Here is a 20,095-nt window from a genome sequence, read left to right on the forward strand (position 1 = left end):
CACTCTCTGTTAAGGTCCCAATAAGTTTGATTTAAATATTGATGTAAGATGTGTTGATTAAAAAAATCAAATAGTGACTTATGCATAAATTAATTATTGATAGAGATTTCAACATTGGATTGTCTTAGTATTTGGCATTTCAGCCTGGTTAGTAGATGATCTTCTGGAATAATGGGCCCAAGAAACAGGATTTTGCAGATGAAAAACTAGAACAAAAAGTACTAGAGGAAATCTATCACTTCCAGAAAAATTAAAGCCTCTCAGGAAGTGGGAGCGCATGAGACTCCATTACAGTGGTACTGAAGGGCATGAAAGAAGGAAGAACAGATGGTGGCTCTCTATGGAATAATATGGTATGTCCAACAAACCATGAGAGGACACGGTACTTAGCTGTTCCAGGGAAACTGACCTCTCACCATGGCCCCATTAGGCATGGGGCTTTTAGTACCATGGCTGCTTTGATGCCTCTCATGCCAGGTAGAAGTAACCTGCAGAAAAGGCTGACATGAAGAAGCCTGAAGTGTGAACCACTTGGCCAAATCCTGTACTTCATGCAGGAGTCACATTGACGTTCATACATCATTCAATCACCCTAAATGATTGCAAAACTGTCAAATAACAAAAATCAAGCTCTGCCATCCACTCACACCAAAATCCTGGCTCAGCAGAAGGCCTCTGCACACAGCCCTGGGGACACAACCACGGGACAAAGCTCTGCCCCCAGCACAGTCATTTCAGGAGCTTTGAGCTCAGCCTCCGAAACTGCAAAGCACTCATTTTGTTGTCCGTGAATAATGCTTTAATCTGCCGGGTGAAAGCTGGATGTTGCTCTCTTTTATTCTGGCTGTCCATGATTGCAACGCACAAAAAGATGAGCCCCTCGCCCCCCTACACCCGCTGCTCTTCCAAATTGCTGACAGCCTGGTGGGCAGCCCTGAGGCGGGGCCATCGGGATTTATTTAGTTCACCCCTCGCCGACGATTGCTTTAGTGCCACAAACCGCCCTGGACACAAGTCCTAATCATCTGGGGGGGTGATTATGTTCAGTTCTTCCTCCCCGAGCCCCCCAGACAAAATTCAGATCCAAACTGGAGAGACAGGTAGGCACAGAAGAGGGGAGCCCGGCACCGCACAGCCCCCCCGAAGCCATGTACAGGAGCAGCTTCCTTCGCGAGGTGCGCAAGGAGAAGTACGAGCGGTCGGACGCCTACGATGAGCTGCGGGGCTCTCCCGAATTCGACAGCCTGGCCCAAGCCCGGGGCCTGGAGAACCTGCAGGAGCTCAACGAGCGCTTCGCCAGCTACATCAACCGGGCACGCGTGCTGGAGCAGCGCAACACCATCCTGCGCAAGCAGCTGGAGACCTTCCAGCGCATGGACGAGCTGGTGGGCTTGGATGAAGCCTTCGCCGGGCAGATCGAGTTCAACCGCCAGCGGATGCGGGAGTTGGCTTCCGACAGAGCCAAGCTGGAGCGAGAGGAGAAGGATGCCCAGCGCATGCTCGACGAGTACCGTAACAAGTAAGGCTTCCAAATGGAAGAGGATGGGCTCTAGCTTTTCTGTAGTTTGTCTGTGTAGTGAGGATGGGTTTGGTGTCACCAGCTCCTTCCCATGCACACACAGGTGATGGCTCTCCGTGTCTATCAGACTTGCAGCTAGGGATGACATGTAAGTTCATGGTGAAAAGCAAAGTGGCAGGACTTAGGGAGCTCCAGCGCTACATTTCACAGTCTCACTGCTACTAGGCAAGCAATTGGCCTCTTCCCTCTGCAGCAGCAGGTCCATGCTGTGGTACCTGCTGGTTGCTGTTGTACTCTGAGCTGCAAAGAGTTAAATTTAAAAAACAGGTCTTGTGTTTGAGCAGCAGAGTTACATGACCCCAAACATCTCCTGAAACACGTGGGACATTTCTGAGAAACTCTTAGTTACAGGCACTGTGAGGTACGGGGGGCAGTCTGTGACAGCCATTACAGATATGGGATAAAATGAAAGTAAATAAAATTAATTGGGGTATGTATGGGGTATAAATTTGCCTTATTACCTTACTTTTGTTTCTTGCATCCCAGTATTTCCATTTTGTGCTACTAAAGCAACAGCAGTAAGAACAGGCTTCCCTGGCTTTAGCCTGTCTTTAACCTCAAGTGGCTCCATAACTCAAGGAGCAGAAGCCTTTTGGGCTGAGGCGTACAAGTGCCTCTAGACATGTGTTATCCCTTCCCTCAGCTACAGGCAGTGTTGGCTGTGTTTGTGAGTAAATTACACAATGAGACCTGGTGAGGGTTGCTCATAAAAGGACAGCTCACAGGAGAGAGGGGTCTTGGCTTCCCATTACTTGGCAGTCAGGTTTTTTCCCTGCTAAATGTCTGCCTGCCTAGTTCACCCACAAAAATTTGGCAGCAGCATGAATGCTTAAGAGGAGCTTTTCATCCTCTTACCCACCAAAGGCTGAGGGGTGAACTCCATATAATGGGCTTTGAAACACTTCTCATTGACAGTGGTGAGGAGAAAAATGAAATATTTTCAACAAATGCAGTCTTGGTAGAAGTTCAGCTACTCCCAGGCAATGCTTACCACACTTAGTGCTCCAAATGATTCACCTTCCACCTTACTAGAAATGTTTCTTCTGTCTTGCTGCTGCAGAAGTAGCAGTCCCTCAAGATTTCATCACTTGTCTACATCACAGAATTTTTGTCTGACCATGCCCAAACCACACGATTTTTCAGTCTGATGCTTCACCAGTTTCCCCCTCCTTTGGACTAAGAAGCATAAGACTGATGATATTTTCCTCTTCTGTCTCAATTTTTCAACTGAAAACAGTCAGAAAATAGATGCAAGGTAACTGAAGGTCGAGGTCATCTGTGTCTTTAAGCCATGGTCCCATGAGCTATTGCTAACAGCAGCTACAAAGTCCTAACACATCCTCATCCTGCCCTCCCTAGCCCTGCACTCTGCTCGGTGCCCACTGCCTGATCTGTTGTGCTGCCACAGCTCTTCCTGCGCCTCTCTGGGATTTGAATCAGGAAAATGAGCCTGCTAAAAAAAAATTAAAAATTCAAAATTAAAAAATAACATTTCCAACCCACACAAAGCTTGTGGGGGCTGTGAGCTCAGGCACAGCTAGGAAACTGCCAAGACTTGATCTCTGTTGTAGAGAACAGCCCATCCAGGTGCACTGAAGCTTAATGCTGGAAGTGGTCAGATGTCTATGATGCCCTGTCTCTGTGCCAGCAGGTAATAAGCACTTGGTTAGGCAGTTTTGTTTTCTAATGTATGAGCAGGAAATTTATCTATGAGCCAAATCTGTAATGTAGCTGTTTGCTCTGATACTTTAATGTCTTCATTACATTGCATCCATGAAATTTTGACTGAACTCGGTACTTAACTGCCTAGCTGCATATTAGCTAAAAGTATGTGCAAACTATACAGAAATATGCAGTGTTATGATATAGCTGGGCAGAAATGCATTCTCTCTCTGGAGTACTTCAGGCAGGCAAAGAGCCATTGCTGTGAAGCATGAGGCTCCCTCTTTGATTTCAGTTGTTTGCAAGGAAAATTGGCAAGAAAATTTGGAGAAACTGATAAGAAAAAAATTAGCTTGTACTGCCCACCTGAGCACCTTGAGGATTAAATCAATAGTTTTACAGTGGCAGGATTAGCCTTTTGACACAAAGATGATTTTTATCTATCTAAAAAGAACTTTTTATTAAGAGTTGTTTTGTACAAGCTACAAATAGGTGGGGAAGGATAAAGGACATCAAAAACCCTGGGGGTAGACACCCAGAAAAAGGATTGTCCTTCTTGAAAGTGAGTTTAGGACCTGTTATACAGGTAGTTAGTGACATTTTAGAAAAATGGTGCCTTTTCTTACAGTCCTGGGATGTTCACTCAGCAGATGTCAACAAAAGTAAAAAGGAAACTTTGAATATACTAAATCCAACAATAAAGATACACAGGGCCATTACAGGGCAATGGCAGTGGCTACATTTTAACAAAATTGCCTTCAGTTTACCTGAAGAAGTGAATTTTCACTTTATTTTTTCTCTTGGGAGCTGCTAAATGGGACCAAAAGACAGACATGGAAGTTCCCTCATTGTCTGGAAAAAATGGGGGTGGTTTTGAAGTTGCAGGTTCTAAAACAAGGCCAGTACTGTGATGCCATGAACTCTGCCTTCTCACTCTGTTTCTAGCTCAAGGCCATCCTGATAGCCATGGTTCCAGCTACTTAAACTTGTAAATAAAGGTCTCTAAAGAAAATATGGGAGGAATGATCTTCTGTGCCTTGCCTTCTGTAGCCTTGCCATGCTACTGAAACCAGAAGCTGATGGCCTGCTCTTCTACAGGCAGTGCAAGTTTCTTGCTTCAGTTTGAAACATAAAGCATCTACTTTTGGCACACTAGGATCTCTCAGAGTAGAGCCTTTTGTGTTAATTAACAAATGGCTGTGACCTTCAGTAATGCAAAGAATTATAGTTCCCAAGACCCTTTCTTTTACTCACAGTCTGGAAAATAGATTTATGTCTGTAAGCAGACCTTTCAAAACTACATTTATGTAAACAGACCTTTTAAAGCTACAGTCATATACAGTCGGCCTGGAACTGCTGTGTCTGTACAATTAAATGCGCATGAACCATTGCAAAGTAGACCTTATGTTAAAACTTATTTTTAAATCCTCTGTAGCCACATTCACAGCTTTCCACATTAACATGAAGAATTCAGACTTTGCACCAGTGAGAATTCTTTCTTGAGGTTGCAACTAAAGGATTGCTTGGAATTATTCGGATGCGTCTCATAAAAAGACTAATTATGCTAATTTTATTGGGCATCATTATTATAGCAGTATTACATCTGTCTGTGGGAAAGGACTGTATTTCTCTCCCCATAACAGTAGAAAAGATGCTGAAACCCAAATTTTAGCACCCTTGACTGAACAGGATTAATTAACTTCAGAAATTAGAAGTCTTGCTAATCAATTGTTTCATTCAGAATTCATTCATTGCTAATATTGTGGGGTTTGCATGCCAGGTGTTTCCCTGGAAGTTGCTAGACACGGAAATCGGTTTTGCGTCCTCCAAGCTGCATCACATGGTGTTGCTCAGATGAGCTGACAGCCTTTGGGGCTGTGGTGGAGACCCAACAACCACGAGAGAATTCAGAACCACATCTGTCATGTGGGGAGCAGTAGGGACCCCATAGCTGATGACGATCAGCAAAGCCATTTTTCCAGCCCTGTCCATGGCACTTGTCTCTGTGCAGGGGCTGCTTCTTTGGTGACTGGGAGAGCTTTATCCTGCTGCAGCTGCAGCTGCAGGTGTGGGGGTCCTGCCTGTCCTGTTTGCCCTCCTTAGACTGCCAGGATCTTGCCCTATGGTTGTCAGCTGCTTGGTAGCTACTTGTTGATGACACAGGTAGCAATCTGTGCTCATAAATCAGCAGAGTACAGCCCACACCAGGCTCATCCTAGCTTTTAGGGTATAAAATACAAGCATTATTGGCCTCTCTGCCACCCTCGAAGGACCAGCACGTTGTGGTTTGTTTGGCACCTAAGTAACTGCTGCCTCCATTGAGACAAAGCTAGCAAAGTGCCTTGGGGAAACTGAAGCAGGGAAAAGTAGGAAAAAGGTTTAGCCTTGGCTTGTGGCAAGCGAAGAGGTTTTATATATTGCTGGAAAAGTTCAGTAAGGTTTGACAGAGAGATATAATTTCTCTTTATATTAAAAGCACAGACTTGAGACCAAATTGAGGAGTTACCTGGCTATGAGCATCATGAGGATGTAATGAGACTGTTTTCTCTGTGGAGGGGAGCCAGTCTGTACTGCAGCAGAGGCAGGGTCTGAATAAAAGGGCCTTGCCCTGGCCCAGTCTTAAAAGGGGAAGCTCAGCCTATCTGCCAGCTGGCAATCAGAAAAGAGAAGAAACAGTGCTGCTGGAGCAGTGCTTCCCAGGTGGAGATACCAGCCCAGTGGCGCCCTTCCCTCCAGCATGTCTGATGCTCTCACCAGGCCACTGCCTCCACTCATGGGAGTGAGGCTCAAGAAGAATACCTGTAAGTCTCTTAGAGCCCCAACAGAAAGCTGCTAACCTGAGAGGTGATGGGGACCTTTAAAGCTCTGATCTGCTTTGTTTGTACTTGTACTTGTCAGCCCCCTCTACTCCATTTCTTTTCCACTATGCAAAACCCAGTTAATTTCCCTTTTTTTTTTTTTTTTTTTTTTTTTTTTTTTTTTTTTTTTTACTTTTTTTCTTCTTTTTCAGAACAGTCCAAAAAGATTCATTGTAGCCCTAGAGCTATGTGACTAGGTGAGACGGGTTTGCTTTTTTTAAAATAAAAAACAACAAAGCAGATGATCCTCATGCTTTTTAAGGTCCAGGAAAGGCTGACCTGCAAGCATCAACATGTCCAGCTAATTATGTGAACACTAAAATCAGGTTAGAAATACAGCAGGGCTGAAGTTTGACAGTCGTTGCACTTAACACAGGTATATTTCAGGAGGCAGAGAAGCATCATGAGATCTCTGAAGCATTTATAAGAGGTCCTTAGCCCTTTTGCACTGAGTTTCTAGAGGAGATTGAATATTACTTAAAAGCAATCCTCTTTCAAAGGATAATCAGACAATAATGGTTCTCTCAAGGCTGCCAGGGGGGTTGGAGTAGATGATCTCTAAGGTCCCTCCCAACCTAAGCCATTCAATGATTCTATGATTTATGGCTGTGTGACACAGCAGGCGTTTGGGCTGAGAGTGAAGGGAAACGTAGCGGAGTATTTTAGTCACTGAAAGAAATTTTGAGTGAGAACATAGCAACTTGTAAGATTTGAGCACTTCTAAATGACATTAAGGCTGACGTGTAGACCCTAACTCTGTTGGGTGGTTGTATATTACTAGGAGTGTAGATCCAGCCTTTAATCATAGCTGTATATTTGATTTTCAAAATCCGCCACAATCTGCTTCATTGTCAGAAAGTATCTAAGCTAATTAAGTGTTTATTGTCAACTGCACACAAAAATTTTCTAAGAGAGATAGGAAACTGGTTGAAAGTGAGGCAGTTAATCAACAACAGAAATAAAGGTGGTCTTGTTTTTGAAACAGAATAATCTCGGTTCTCTCCTTGGAAGTGAGCCCAGAATTAATACAATTTGGCAAAAAGACTTTGTTCTAGTTTTGTTATAAAATAACACTTCAGCTGAGGAGGTTCACCAGTTCATAGAAATGATAATGAAATAAAACCTCATAGTTTTCACTTGTTTCTTTACTCTTCATGGTAAAAATTGAAAACAGTCTAGTAGCAACCCTGCTAGTATTATGGGATTTCCAAAGAAGGTGAAACTGGGAAGACAGAGCACCAATTTGAGTCCATTTGTTGTGCTGGATTCTTCCTTTGTGGTCCTGGTCAGCTCAGGAGTGATGCCATCCTGTCAGCTTTTCAAGTCACAGTGAAAAATATGAGAATAACATTTGCTGGTCATCCTTTAGGAGATAAAAATAAAGAAGCAAGTTTGACATGATCTTTAGAACTTGGTCCTTGATCTGTTTAGTCTAGGAACTGCCCTGTTGACAGGAGCAAGTCCCCTAGATGTCACCAGCTGAATTGGCCTATGTTCAGTTCTGAGTGTCAGCCAGTGTTCATGCTTATGTTGGTGTTCATGACTTGTATATCCAGTATTTTAAGGAAGGCAAAGGGATAAACAAGAATAAGCTGTATTTATGTACTTTGGGACAGGCAGCAGTTTGAGTTTGGTGAGCTTTGTTCAGTACTGATGGCAAAGTCTCATTGTTATCAGATGTTCCTGTCTGGTTTTTGTCCCCCTCTTTTTTTTTTATTTATTTTTTAGTGGGGCCTGTCCACTGTATATCTCCTGGTAAACATGCTCAACAATAATTACATAAATAACAATAATCATAATTAGAAAGTTTTATACTCTGCAGCTAAAAGGATTTCCTAGAAGATAGTTTCATCTAATAAAGAGCATGTTCTGATTCCTCAAATCAAATACATACATCCACTGTTTACTCAGAACAGGAACATGCACATCATGCACTTTTGGTCATTTTATAAATGTATAGAATAGTTAGCCAAATGCAGTCCTTATAAAGACTCACATGTGATTTTAACCAAGCTGAAACATACATTGCTATTAAAGAGGACAGAAAGCTTGATCTATCAAAGCATCCTAATATACAACATCATTCAAACACAACCAATCTGTGGAACTGCAACCTTGGTGTTTAATTTTGCTGTCAAAAAATGCTTATCGAACAACATCAGGTAGCACAAAAACCAAATACAATATAATTAAATGCTAATGTGTAAGTGTTTCAAATATCATGTGCTAACCACTGATGAATGGCTTCTACTGTAATCCAATTCTAGTTGAATAGACTTTTATTGTAAATAATATATTCTTGGGCTTTCTCTCAAAAAGTGATAGCAAATATGTGGCATTCCATTGTCTTCTGGTACATATATTGAGGTCAAGAAATCAGTCAGTTCTGGAACTACTCTCAGCATCTGGGGAAAAAAATATGAAATGCTAATGCATAGATATCTTTTGGGCCTTTTCAAGATTAGTATTCTGCCTTAGCTTGAAGCACATGTTGTACATAACATACATTATTATGTACAGATGGCAATGCAATTTGCAAAAGGGTGAACCATTGCACTTCATCTTCTTTGTTCTATTTGCAGGTATAGAAATGAACGTGAATATCAGCAGAAGCTGAAAGAAACCCTTGAACGCCTTAATAAGGTAAGACTGGAAAAACGGAAAAGGCCCTTATATTTTTTTTTTCCTTTGGTTTAATTTACTACAAGCAAGCTGCTTTGAAAAAGCACTGGGAAGATAAAATATCGGAGGAAAACATTTCTTGTAGTGTAGTGCCCTTCTCTGCATACTCCTGCCAGTTTGTGTCATGTAACATGTGCCATCTGCACCCCACAGCCTCAGCTTTGCTCAGGACTTCAATAATTTTTTGGTAAGACCAAGGACTAGAAGGATCTGTTGTGTAACACTCCTCTTGGAGCATCAGCAAATGGCTTCAGCATTCATCTTCGGGTCCTGGACTTGACATACTTGTGGCTCTTTTTAACTTTTCTTCCAATTCAGCTACTACATTAAATTTTATCTAGAACTGATACCATGACATGAGAAAACGATGGTAGTGTCCAAGTCTTCAACAGACTAACAAGTCTGATGGTTTTCAAAGCTTCTCAGTCCCTTGCAAGATGTGGACAGCCCTTCCCAGTAAAAGAGTAGCCACTAATATCCCTGGTCTGTTCCTTTTACAGTGAAACATAAGGGGTGTTTGTATCAATTTGCACTTCCCTGGACTTAGGTAATGGGAAAAGAAACAGTAACAATAACAATAATAATAGGGCTCAGAGAAAAGATAGAAGTTTAGTGACATATTTAGGAGGTTTTCGAACCAGGTCTGTGAAACTGAGAAAACCTGATTCACCCTCTCTTGCTACTAGCTTTCGAGTGAAGAAAGTTGCATTATATCTTTTCCCAGGTTTTTTTTTTACAGTTTATTCTCCATCTTCTGTATTGGGAAACAATTAAAGGTGGATTAAATAGAGATTCTTTTTATTTCCCATCTACAAATGGCTGGAGCTGCTTCTGCTTGAGCACTCTCATATCAATGACATGCATATTTTATATTTTAAAAAGGTGTGTTTTAGTGTTTCTTTATCCACTGAGTTCTAAATATCCTGTATAAGTGCTATTTTGCAGTACATTAACAGGCCTCTTGGACACTGCAAGCTCTTAAAAAATATTTTTGGAGACATATTTTGTAAGGGGTAGAGGTGAAGCTGGTGGGTCCATCTTCATGGCTTTTCTCAGCTGATCTCTGGAGAAAGAAAAGTGAGCTGATTTCACAACCCCAGCATGAGACAAAATCTTGAGCTGCAGAGGGTGGTTTTATTACACTTTGTATCTGGGCTGCCCCCCTCACAGCAGCTTCTTGTGTTGGTGCACCAAATGCCAGAGAGAATGCAGATGATTTTCTGTTGGTGCTCAAGTCTGAAACCTGCATAGTACAGATATAAATTCATGCCTTCTCACACAAATGGAGAATCAGTCAGGAAAACCAGCAGACAGTGGTTCTGGTGGCATCTAAGGGATTTCTCTTCCATAGTAAATTAAAATGCTGCTTAAATGACATGGGTCAGCTTTCTGAAGTAGAATGGATTTTTTTTTTTAATTGTCTGAATAGCAAATACTGCAAAGTTAGAAGAAAATGTGGAGATTCTTCTCTCTTCTGATACACAGCACCAATGCAGCTGGTCTACCTGAAAGCAAAAGTATTTTCCCCTTTGAAGAAACATTTGGAAAGCTGAACTCTACTTTTGCTTATTATATGCAAAAATATTTGCTTATCAGTATTATCTAGAAGGTTTTTTTGGCTCCCCCCCAAACCTCCCATCATGGCCATTGTCCTACTGATCTTCTTCTCAATAGGAAGGCAGAGGAATGCAGAACAGCAGCGGTCATTCCTGATGATTGGCTCTGAATGTGCTGGTCTGGATGGGTCTGAATCAGCTGCTGTCTCACAAAGCAGAGGCTGCTGGAGAGGTCTGTGCCTGGGAGGCTCAGCAGCATAATGAGACAGCTAACATCTACACATTTTTTGGAATAGTGCATGCTGTGCATGTGCAAAAAGGAAAATCCTCTTCTACCAGTCAGATGCTGTGCCCAGAGATTTCAGTGGTTCAATCTGCAGCCTGCCCAAGATCCACTTACCAAGGTATCTTCACAGCTTGTAGTGGCAGACAGGTTATTTTAAAGGAACACCTTTAAATCCTTTTTTTTTTTTTTCTCTTACACTTTGAGTTAAATGCAGGAATCAAGACTTGTTTGAGGCAAATTGCAAACTGGCGGAGGAACTTCTAAATTTTGTAGAGTTGCAAGGCAGATTCAGTTGACTACTTTAAAGATGCTTTCTCAGAAGCAATATGTTTCAGTATTAGTTTATGAAAAACCTGACCAAGAAGGCACACATTAAGTAAAGAAAAATGCAGCTGTTCTCTTCACACTTACATATTTGTATAAAAAATCCAAGTTCTTTGGAAATTATTCTGTACTCAGGGGGTTGTATTAAATAGCATAACACAGGAAAAAATCGAAATTAGGCCTTTGAACAGAAATGGAGATTTCACTGGATTTAAATACCTATGCCACTCATAGTTAGGTTCTTTTGAGATCACGATTGCCTTATCTTCTCGATTAATGGGGTGTTATGTACTTCTGTCCTCACAAATCCCAATGTACTTGAAACTTCTGCAGCAAGGTGATTTTTCTCTGGACTTTCTCATCTGTCATTTATAGTTCCAGAAACAGCTCCAAATTGATAAACATTTGTGATACTTGAGAACACACCAAAAGGAGTGAAAAGACTTTGGACCATCCTGAGATTTTTTATAAGGACTTCTTTTCTGGGGATTTAAAAAAGGCATTGGGATACCTCAGGCCCTGTCATAAACACTGGAGAAATCAATGCCTTAGTCTGTTGATGTTATCTGTTTCAGATTTATGCACCACTGGCAAGCTTTTAGTGTCAAAGATTGGCATTTCATAGTATCTATTACTTGAATCCCAGCATTCATAAAGCATATGGTAAACATATTTTGACACTGCCAGTGCCAAACTATGTCAGAAGTTATATTTGTGCTGAAAAGCAGTGTGTACAGTGGGAGATCAGGGTAAATAAGGTGTCTGTTGTTTCTTGGTTTTGAAAGACTTATTTCTCCCCATAGACTTCAATTCTCCACCCAGACTGCTGCTTGTGGACAAGGGCTCATGGTATGGCTAAGTGGCTGCCATGGTTCTCACACTCCAGCCATACGTGCTGACTGTGCCTTGTGTCTCTGCATTGCAGGAAGCTGATGAAGCACTGCTATGCAACCTGGAGCTGCAGATTGAGTCACAGTTCCTCCAGGATGACATTAATGCCACAAAGGATAGATACAAGAAGGTAACTGGCTGAGTTTGCCATCTTATTTAGCTCTACTTCCTAGAGACATGTGAAGCCTTGCCCTTCTTCATGATCTTTTCCAGTGGCAGCTTAAAGCAAACCCTGTTTGTGGTGGGTAGATATAACACTATATATTTTCAGAGGCCACAACATTGCAATGTGGAGGTCAAGCTGAATGGCTGTGGGCCTCCAAATTGACTCCATCAGGGTCTAATGCCTACAACTGTAGCAGTGTCTTGAGTTTGTTGACGTATTTTCACAGTTCAACCCAAAGTGCTGGTCAAGCTGTCTTGTATTTCATGCTGAGAAGGTATTGCTTTTGTTAGGGGAGGAAACCCATTTTTCTGGGCCTTCCTGTTACTCAGAAAGCATTGCAGTTAATCAGGAAACAAAGCCTGTGGCCATATGATTACACTGCAGCCAACTTTAACATGTGCAACCCTTTTCTTTCACCTTCCTGGGAGAGCTGTGAGCCTTGGGATCTGGCCACTGTCCCATCTTTGCTGCTTTTGAAACAAGAAGCTCACTTTTTTTGGGGCACATGCAAAGGTATTTTTGGTTCTTATGTTGAAAATCTGTGAAATCAGGAATACTTATATTAAGATTAATCTTTAATTAAGACTGAACTATATTGTCACTTAACAAAATGCCTGTAACCTATTCTCAGCTTGAAGTTGCTAACACACATGCACTCAAAACCAGGTCTAAAACCACATTCCAACCCCAAGTCTGAACATGATCTGACTTTCATATGCTGAAAAAAGTGAGTTCCTAGGAGCAAGCCCCAGAAGTGGAGTACACTGAAGGGAGCACCTTGCTATGACATTTTCTGATAAAAATGGTTGTTATTTCACCACAGAACCTTATGGAAATCCAGACCTACGTCAATGTTTTGCAGCAGATCATCCAGACAACCCCTCGTGTGTCCCCTATAAGCACTGGCATATGTGAGGTAAGCATTGACTTTGATGTCATTCATGGGGCTCTAAGAAAGAAAGAGAAAATGTGTACTCCTAAAGCATCCCAGGTCCTCTAACTCCACTGCAAGGTCAGATGAAAACCAGAACAACTATGAGTAAGTACTGAATATGAAAACAACCCCCAGCTGTAGCTTTGGAAAAATTGATTTATCAGGAGAAGAGAGATTTAATTAGTCAGGTGCACTCCAGCTTATGCATTAGCCCCTCAAATGGTTAGTTCAAAGGTAGCTGCAGTGTAGTTATGCTTCTAATGTGAGGAGAAGCTAGCAGGATATATGAGTATTTACAGAGAAAGTAAATCTTGTCCTGAAGGGGTCAGATGTAGTGAAAATTTGTACATCAAATAAATTGCTGCAGACTAGATGGAAACTTGGTGATTTCCGCCAATATTAGTGAATGTGCCGAGAAAATTTATAATTTGGTAGAAGATATTAAGAGCTGTATCTGCAGGGTCTAATTTCAACGTAAGCTGTACTTCTACAGTCCTGCCATCCTGACACCTTTTATTCTTAAAGCCAGACCACAGATACTTACTTGAAGTTCATTAGCCTTGTTTATATTTGTCTTTTGTCATTTTCTGTTTGTCTTTACAGTATGTTTCCAGTGGCAGAATTTCTTTTGGCTCTTTTTAAAAGAGCCAAACATACTTTCCTGCACACACATTGTTTTCTTCCAACCAGGAAAAACTGATAGCAGAAAGGAGGATCCCTGTTCTGCAGAGCCAGCTGGAAGAATACAAGAGCATCCTCTGCCAGCTACAGGCACAGAAATACAAACTGCAAACAGAGGTACTGCCCTCACTAGCTATAAACACAACCATGATGTTTATGAACTCTGCTCTTTTTATGGTCACATGGTGAAACCTGAGTGGACTTTAACAGGGTCTGGTGAATTCAGTTGACTTTTAGGCGTTTGTTTTTTTAGTTTTTCCTTTTTTCTTCACTTGTTTCATTCGCATTCTCTCAGTGGCCAAAATTGTCAGATTTAGGTGGCCGGGGAGGGCTGTAGGCATTGTAGCCACAATGAAGCTGGCTTTGCTTACCAGGGTTACTGGTGGGAGAAGGTTTCCATGTTGCAAGTAGATTCCTGCAGAACAGAGTCAGCAGGAGGTTGTGGATGGAAAAGTCACACAGGGATGGCCTTGCTTGCTTGCTTAGTTACTGAGCTCCAGCTGGAAATTGGCTTCATGAAGAATAGTGGGTGACCTTCAGGACTATGCTCAGTCCCTTCCATCGGTGCCACATAGAACAGTGAGCTTGCTGTGAGAAGGACTGAACAGACTTGGTAATCAACACTGAAATAGATGTCAAGCTGTATTTGATATCCTGTGTTCATTGCTGTCACTGCTAAGCACTAAGTCAGTGCCTCTCCTGTGCTTAGACACTAGAAGCACTGAAACCACCTGCTTTTTGCCAGTACCTGGTCTGCAGGAAGTGACTGGCCAAGACTTTGACTCCTTGCTCCTGCCCATCCCCCAGCCAAACCTGTTGTAAATCAACCTTCCTTCTGTAGCCAGTGTCCCCAAGCAAGTGCAGTGCAGGGATAAAGGTGGCAGAAAGTAGAAGAACAGCTGAAGGCTCCCATGAATAGAAATCAGACCTGGATAACAGCCAACAGCAAGTCAAGATATACCTCCACACAGCTAAATGTTTCTTAGTAGACAGGAATGGAAAGAAACACCATGAGCTGTGGGACACACAGCAAGGCATCAGCCAGCCTCTTGTGCATGGGGAAGGAGACATCACTCAGCTGCTCCCCTGGTTCATGGTCACCTCATCATCCCTATTGTGGAACAGAAGGCTTGAGAGAGATAAACGGAGTGGGTGGGAATTACTGGGTTTGAATAACTAAACAAATGCATGAAACTGCTGTGTTTCAGCAGTTCAGCCTCACATATTGTAATAAAACATGTCTTGACTTTAATTACCCTTTAAGTATGGGGATGCTGAATGCTTCAGAGCTGCTTCCTTCACCCATCAATTTTGTTTACCAGACAACCATGCTGGAGCAAGCAATTAAAAACACCCAAGAGAGTTATGATGATGAAATTCAGCTTTACAATGAGCAGATTGAAAACCTTAGGAAGGGGATAGAGGAGGCTGAGAGGACCTTGGAGAAGTACACAACCGACTGCCGCCAGCTTGTCATTTACCAGCAGTCCCTGGAGAACGAGCTGGAGCGCTACAAGCGGATCATCGAGAACGAGGACAGCCGGTAAGGCTGGATTTCTGGAGTCTCCCAAGGGGGGGCAGTGATCTCTTTTATCTCCTTTGAAAAAAAAGTATGTTTGAGGGCATTTGATTCACCCAAAGCTGTGCCCGTTTCACACCTTTCACTGGTGGAGATCCAGGGACAAGAAGCTAAATAGATGCAAAATCTGATCAAGCCTCTGCTAAGGAAAGGGTCAGAGCCATTTTGAGCTTCTTCATACAGTCTCCTTTCCATAGTGTCCTGGTGTCGGTGCACATTGGTCAGGAATATACAAGAGCAATTTGGACACTGTTTGCACTGCCTGGGTGTTAGTGAAGCTTGCTGGGGTGTTATAGGCAGGTTGGTCTCATAGGGCTCAGGGCAAACGTTCTGTAAAGCAAGGCGCCCTTCACGCCCAACCTATTCTTGAGGCAAGGGGGAAAAAAAGGGTTTAAGAAATGTTCAGGGATTTGGGTTGTGTTTAAGCCTACGGAGGAGCGCTGGCTCCCTCTAGTGTCAGACCACCAGCCTCACAGGAGAAAAGGAGCTGGGCCTTTTGCCACAGCTCCCGGTGCTGCCTGTGCAGGCAGATGCAGCAGAGCCAGAGCACCCCAATCACTGCTCTGGATTGTCCAGAAGATGCAGGGGAGGGACACTCACTAATAGTCTATCAGTGTGGGGAATAGAGATTTCAGTAATTTTCAGCGTCTCATTTTGTACACTCTTCTGGTTAGGAGTATCCATGCAGAGTAACTCTCAGTGCCAAAAATCAAAATTAGTATTTTTTGCATATCTGCACCAGGTGTATGTCCTCCCTACAGGCCAAAACAGTCTCTCACATTCCGGCAGAGCAGCCTGAAAAGGCCAAAGATATAGTAACTGATTTGCAAATAGTCCAGCCTCTCAATTTTTTACTTTTAAGCCTTAATGCCACTGACTACTCAATTATTTTCCAAGGAAGACTGCTCAGTTTTCTTCTTGCCCTTTTGAAGTCAGGCACATGCAGGTAACATTGCAATGGCTACCAAATTTATTAGACTGGCCAGCATTTACAGCTATTGCTGATCTCTGGTAGGTGTGGATTGACTGCCCATCCACAAAGAATTCCCATTCATTCAAAGTGCTGTGCTAAATTACAAGCCTGTTGCTATGGGTTTTAATTACTAGTGTACTTTACCTAATGGAACATCCCACATCTCCTGCTGGTGGAAACCAGCCCAAGTCCTGTGAAGGTGCTGTGGCTGTGCAGATTTTCCCCAGACAAGAAACAGTCTCCTGTCATTCTCTTAGACTCCTCACCACAGAAAAAACCCTAGATTTCTTTAACCTCCATGCTTCATTCTGCACAATTTCATTTGCTCTTGATGGAAATGAGGGGGAGAGATCTGACCGATGCGCGTCTTCTCCGGCAGGTTAAACTCTGCTATAGCAGGAACGCCAGTCACACTCTTCACGCAGATCTATAGACCTGTCCAGCCTCAAGCTTCGAGGGGAAGAGGTAAACCTGTGACATGTCTTCCTGTGTCTGTCAAGAGCAGCATCGCTGTATTTTAAGATGTTTTTCCATTTGTCTTCCATATGAACACCAGCTGCGACAGCCTGGCTCCAGGCTAAGTAAATTTCAGCTTACCTCAGCTGGTTTTGGGACAGCAAAGGCCAAAACCACAAGCGAAAGAGTTTCTTCGCTAATTTCTGCAATTTACTACTTAAGCCTGTCAATAGAGCAAAGTCAGAAGGCACTTGAAAATATGGAAAGAGCTGGGGGTTATGTGCTGACTTGTGAGTTGTTGGCCCACACTTCAGTCGCGTACGAAGAGCATCAGGGCATGTGGAGTGCTGCAGGCAGGCAGAGGGCACAGGCTTGTTACTCTTTATGTCCCTGGCTGCCTCTGCATGGTGTTTCTTCTGTGTTCTATGATTGCTTGTTAGACTTGGGATGCTTGTAAACCCAATGGCAAGGAAATGGCCAGGGCTAAACAAGTGAGTCCCCTCTTAACAGAGACGGGAGTTGGTTTACAGAAGGTTGCTGTAGGTACTAATGTGTAGGATAACTTAGTGAACCTTAAATCCAAGGCTCGCTGTGGTTTTACTCACAACCAGCTGTCCTGACTACAGAGATAAGCTGTCAAACGAAAGGGTTTTTTTTGAGTGTAGCTTTAATTTTGCTAACTGCTCTGTGAACTGTAGCAGTTTGATATGAAATGGATTCATAATACCTGAAGCCAAATCTTCAGCAGCTGTAAAGAACTACTGACCTGCAAAGTGTTGTTTTACACCAGCTGAGGAATTGGCCCATTTCTAGTCACACCTCAGCATCCTACCTGCAAGGCGAGTAGGGTGTTTCATGGGCATTACTGTGACATGGGATAAAACAGCTGCCTTAGGGAAAGCATATTAGTACCTGTCTGTCCCCCTGTTCCCCTAATTTCCAGCACCAGCCTCCTTTGCTCTAGCCATTCATGCCATGAAAATCAGTAGCCTAACCACACTCCTGCTGCTGCTGAACTGCCACGGACTCTGTGGCTGCTGATTGCCCATGAGATCAGAAACACAGCCTGTGGGCAGGGCTTCCTTCTGCTCAGTGTCAGTGAGGGATGCCAAAATACTGCTCCTCAGCACCACTGGGCTCTGCCAGCCACTCATTTCTCCCTCTATGCTGCAGTACCCAGTTTCTGCCCATACCCAAGACTGTTCAGGTACCCGGCTCACTTTTAGCCCCCCTGGTACACAAAGGTGAGGCATTTCTCTGCTGAGCCTGTCTTCAGAAGCACAGTAACATCTAGTGATGACACTCACCTTCCCCATCACCCCACTTCTGGGGCAACAGACCACTCACCCAGCAACCCTGCTTTCAGCAGGAAGGTTTTAAATAGGGCTTTTTGGTTGTTTTTTCCTCCCTAAACCCTTGCAAGAGTTGTAAAAGCCAGGCAAGCTCTTCCCACTTAGTCCTACTAACAGGCCATGCCTCTAACTTTGGGCACCTGGCTTCAGACTCTGCTGTGGGAGATGAGATTTCTTGTCTAGTATACAGGGACAAACCCTGCCACAATGCCTGAAAAGAAGGTTCTGAGCCCAACTGCAGGCACTGTGTGCTCCTGAGGAGCATTAATGCTGGCCTGATGGGTGAGCATTGTGCAGTTGTCTCTCTTACATACAGAATTATCCTGTCCTTGCACTGTGTATGGCAGCGGCAACCTCAGATGCAAAACCCCCGGGGCCCATGCAAAAGAAGAGGCTGTTTAATGTGCTGACAGAAGCTGTGCTCACTTTTGCTGCTGCATTCAGCTCTCCACCTGCAGCAGTGAGGGTGGGAGGCAGCTCTAGCATTTGCAGCAACCATGTTCAGCACTTTTCCTTGTTTTCTTTATTTTTTCCTTAGATATCACCCAGGCCATGCAAGATATTGCCAGTGTAAAGCCCAGACAAAAAGCTCTTACAAAGAAAATTGCCAGGAAAAAGGAGCTGATGTCTAAAGACCTAACAGATGGTCTCTCACCTGAAAGAATGTATGGAAGAACTCTGGAAGGTTTTGATGAAGACCAGCTGGAGTTTAGGCACGAAGGCTCCATCACATGTGAACCTGGGCAAGAAGGATTAGAGCTTGATGAAAAAGAAATGGGCCCAGAGGATGTACCTGATGGAGCCCAGATAAGCAAAGCCTTTGATAAATTGTGTAACATTGTGAGGGAGAAAATAAGAGTCTGCAAGAGACCAGAGCCTAAACCTGATGCCCAGCCCACGGGGCGTTACGTGCTGGTAACAGGGGAAGAAACATATGAAGAACCTTGCATCTTGGCCCCCTCCATTCCATCTGTGTCAGGGATCACTGTTTCCACCAGCAATGGGAAGGTCATGAATGGTGGTGATGTAGAGCCCATACCAGAGCTGCCAGAACCTGCTGAACCATCAGAAAAAGAGAAAGGGGATATCTGTGAAAGAAGGGAAGAGTTTGAAGTCCTAGATAAACAGAAAGAGGAAGAGAAAGAAGACATGGTCGAATGGGTTGAAAAACCAAGAGGAAAAATTGAACAAATCACAAAGTATCCAGACATCTCTGAGCCTGAGACAGTTCCTTCCCCTGGTCCAGTGAGCCCAACTGAGTCAGGAGTCCTTCGAGAGACAGAATGTGGCCGAGAAGATAAGCAGGGCCTTTTGTTTAGGCAAGCAGGCTTGCCTGGCTCCATGAGCTATGAGAAGGTGGAGGTTGTGGAGTCCATTGAGAAGTTTTCAGATGACAGAATTCAGACATACGAAGAGACAGCGATGATTGTGGAGACGATGATAGAGAAGACAAGCAAGAAGAAACCAGGTGACAAAGGCTCTTAAGTGACACTCCCACACCCCAATAGTCAACTTGTCTGGCATAGTTATTAAATGATTATTTATTTTTTTTTTCTTTTCTGACTGAATGACACAGTAGTGAGATTTTTTGCTGTTTGGTATGGAACAGATTGATACCTTGATGGCAATTCTGTCTGATGTAGGCTCACCTTTGGCGCATCAAGTTATAGGCACATCCGATGCAATTGATTTTCATGATTAGGACAAGTTGAAAGTAATTATTATTATTATAGAGCTGCCTGGCTTTCTACAATATCCAGGACAAATTTGCATATTCCTCTACTGCTCCTATAGCTGCCGTACAACTCCCCATCTCTCAGACAGCTGCAAATGTTAACTTGTGACATCTGGTTCATTTAATAAAAGTTTTGCCTTCTACCAAAGATACCCACTGTGGGTTTGTGTTGCCTTCACCACTGACTAATGTTTCCTACTAGTAGACATCAACTGACTGCATGTGCAGGAGGTTTTTTCCAGGGGAAGGGCTGGATACCTGTTAAAATAACCTATTCCCAATCTTTCTCATTTACAGTCTTTAAACAGAGATATCCTTGGCAGACCTTTCTTTTTGGATTTAAAGATATACTGTCTTATGGTGTATATTCTCAGAATAAAA

At 43.2% G+C, this 20,095-nt stretch overlaps 1 protein-coding gene across 1 annotated transcript; it reads left to right on the forward strand.

Annotated features, from left to right (window-relative positions):
- The first annotated feature begins 98 nt into the window (after window positions 1–98).
- BFSP1 (beaded filament structural protein 1) lies at window positions 99–19,858 on the forward strand. The gene is made up of 8 exons (XM_071740226.1): window positions 99–1,519; window positions 8,682–8,742; window positions 11,873–11,968; window positions 12,828–12,920; window positions 13,629–13,736; window positions 14,942–15,162; window positions 16,551–16,636; window positions 18,518–19,858. The coding sequence occupies exons 1-8, from the start codon at window positions 1,149–1,151 to the stop codon at window positions 19,462–19,464; spliced, it is 1,983 nt and encodes a 660-aa protein (XP_071596327.1). The 5' UTR covers window positions 99–1,148; the 3' UTR covers window positions 19,465–19,858.
- Window positions 19,859–20,095: the final 237 nt, after the last annotated feature.

Source organism: Heliangelus exortis, chromosome 3 (assembly GCF_036169615.1).
Source record: "Heliangelus exortis chromosome 3, bHelExo1.hap1, whole genome shotgun sequence".
Classification (NCBI taxonomy): Eukaryota; Metazoa; Chordata; class Aves; order Apodiformes; family Trochilidae; genus Heliangelus; species Heliangelus exortis.

Excerpts from the sequence above, each read along its gene's own strand:
- BFSP1 (XM_071740226.1), top strand. The coding sequence starts at position 1,149 with ATGTACAGGAGCAGCTTCCTTCGCGAGGTGCGCAAGGAGAAGTACGAG. Across the intron at positions 13,737-14,941 it reads AATACAAACTGCAAACAGAG|ACAACCATGCTGGAGCAAGC; the intron begins GTACTGCCCTCA and ends TTTGTTTACCAG. Across the intron at positions 16,637-18,517 it reads TCAAGCTTCGAGGGGAAGAG|ATATCACCCAGGCCATGCAA; the intron begins GTAAACCTGTGA and ends TTTTTTCCTTAG.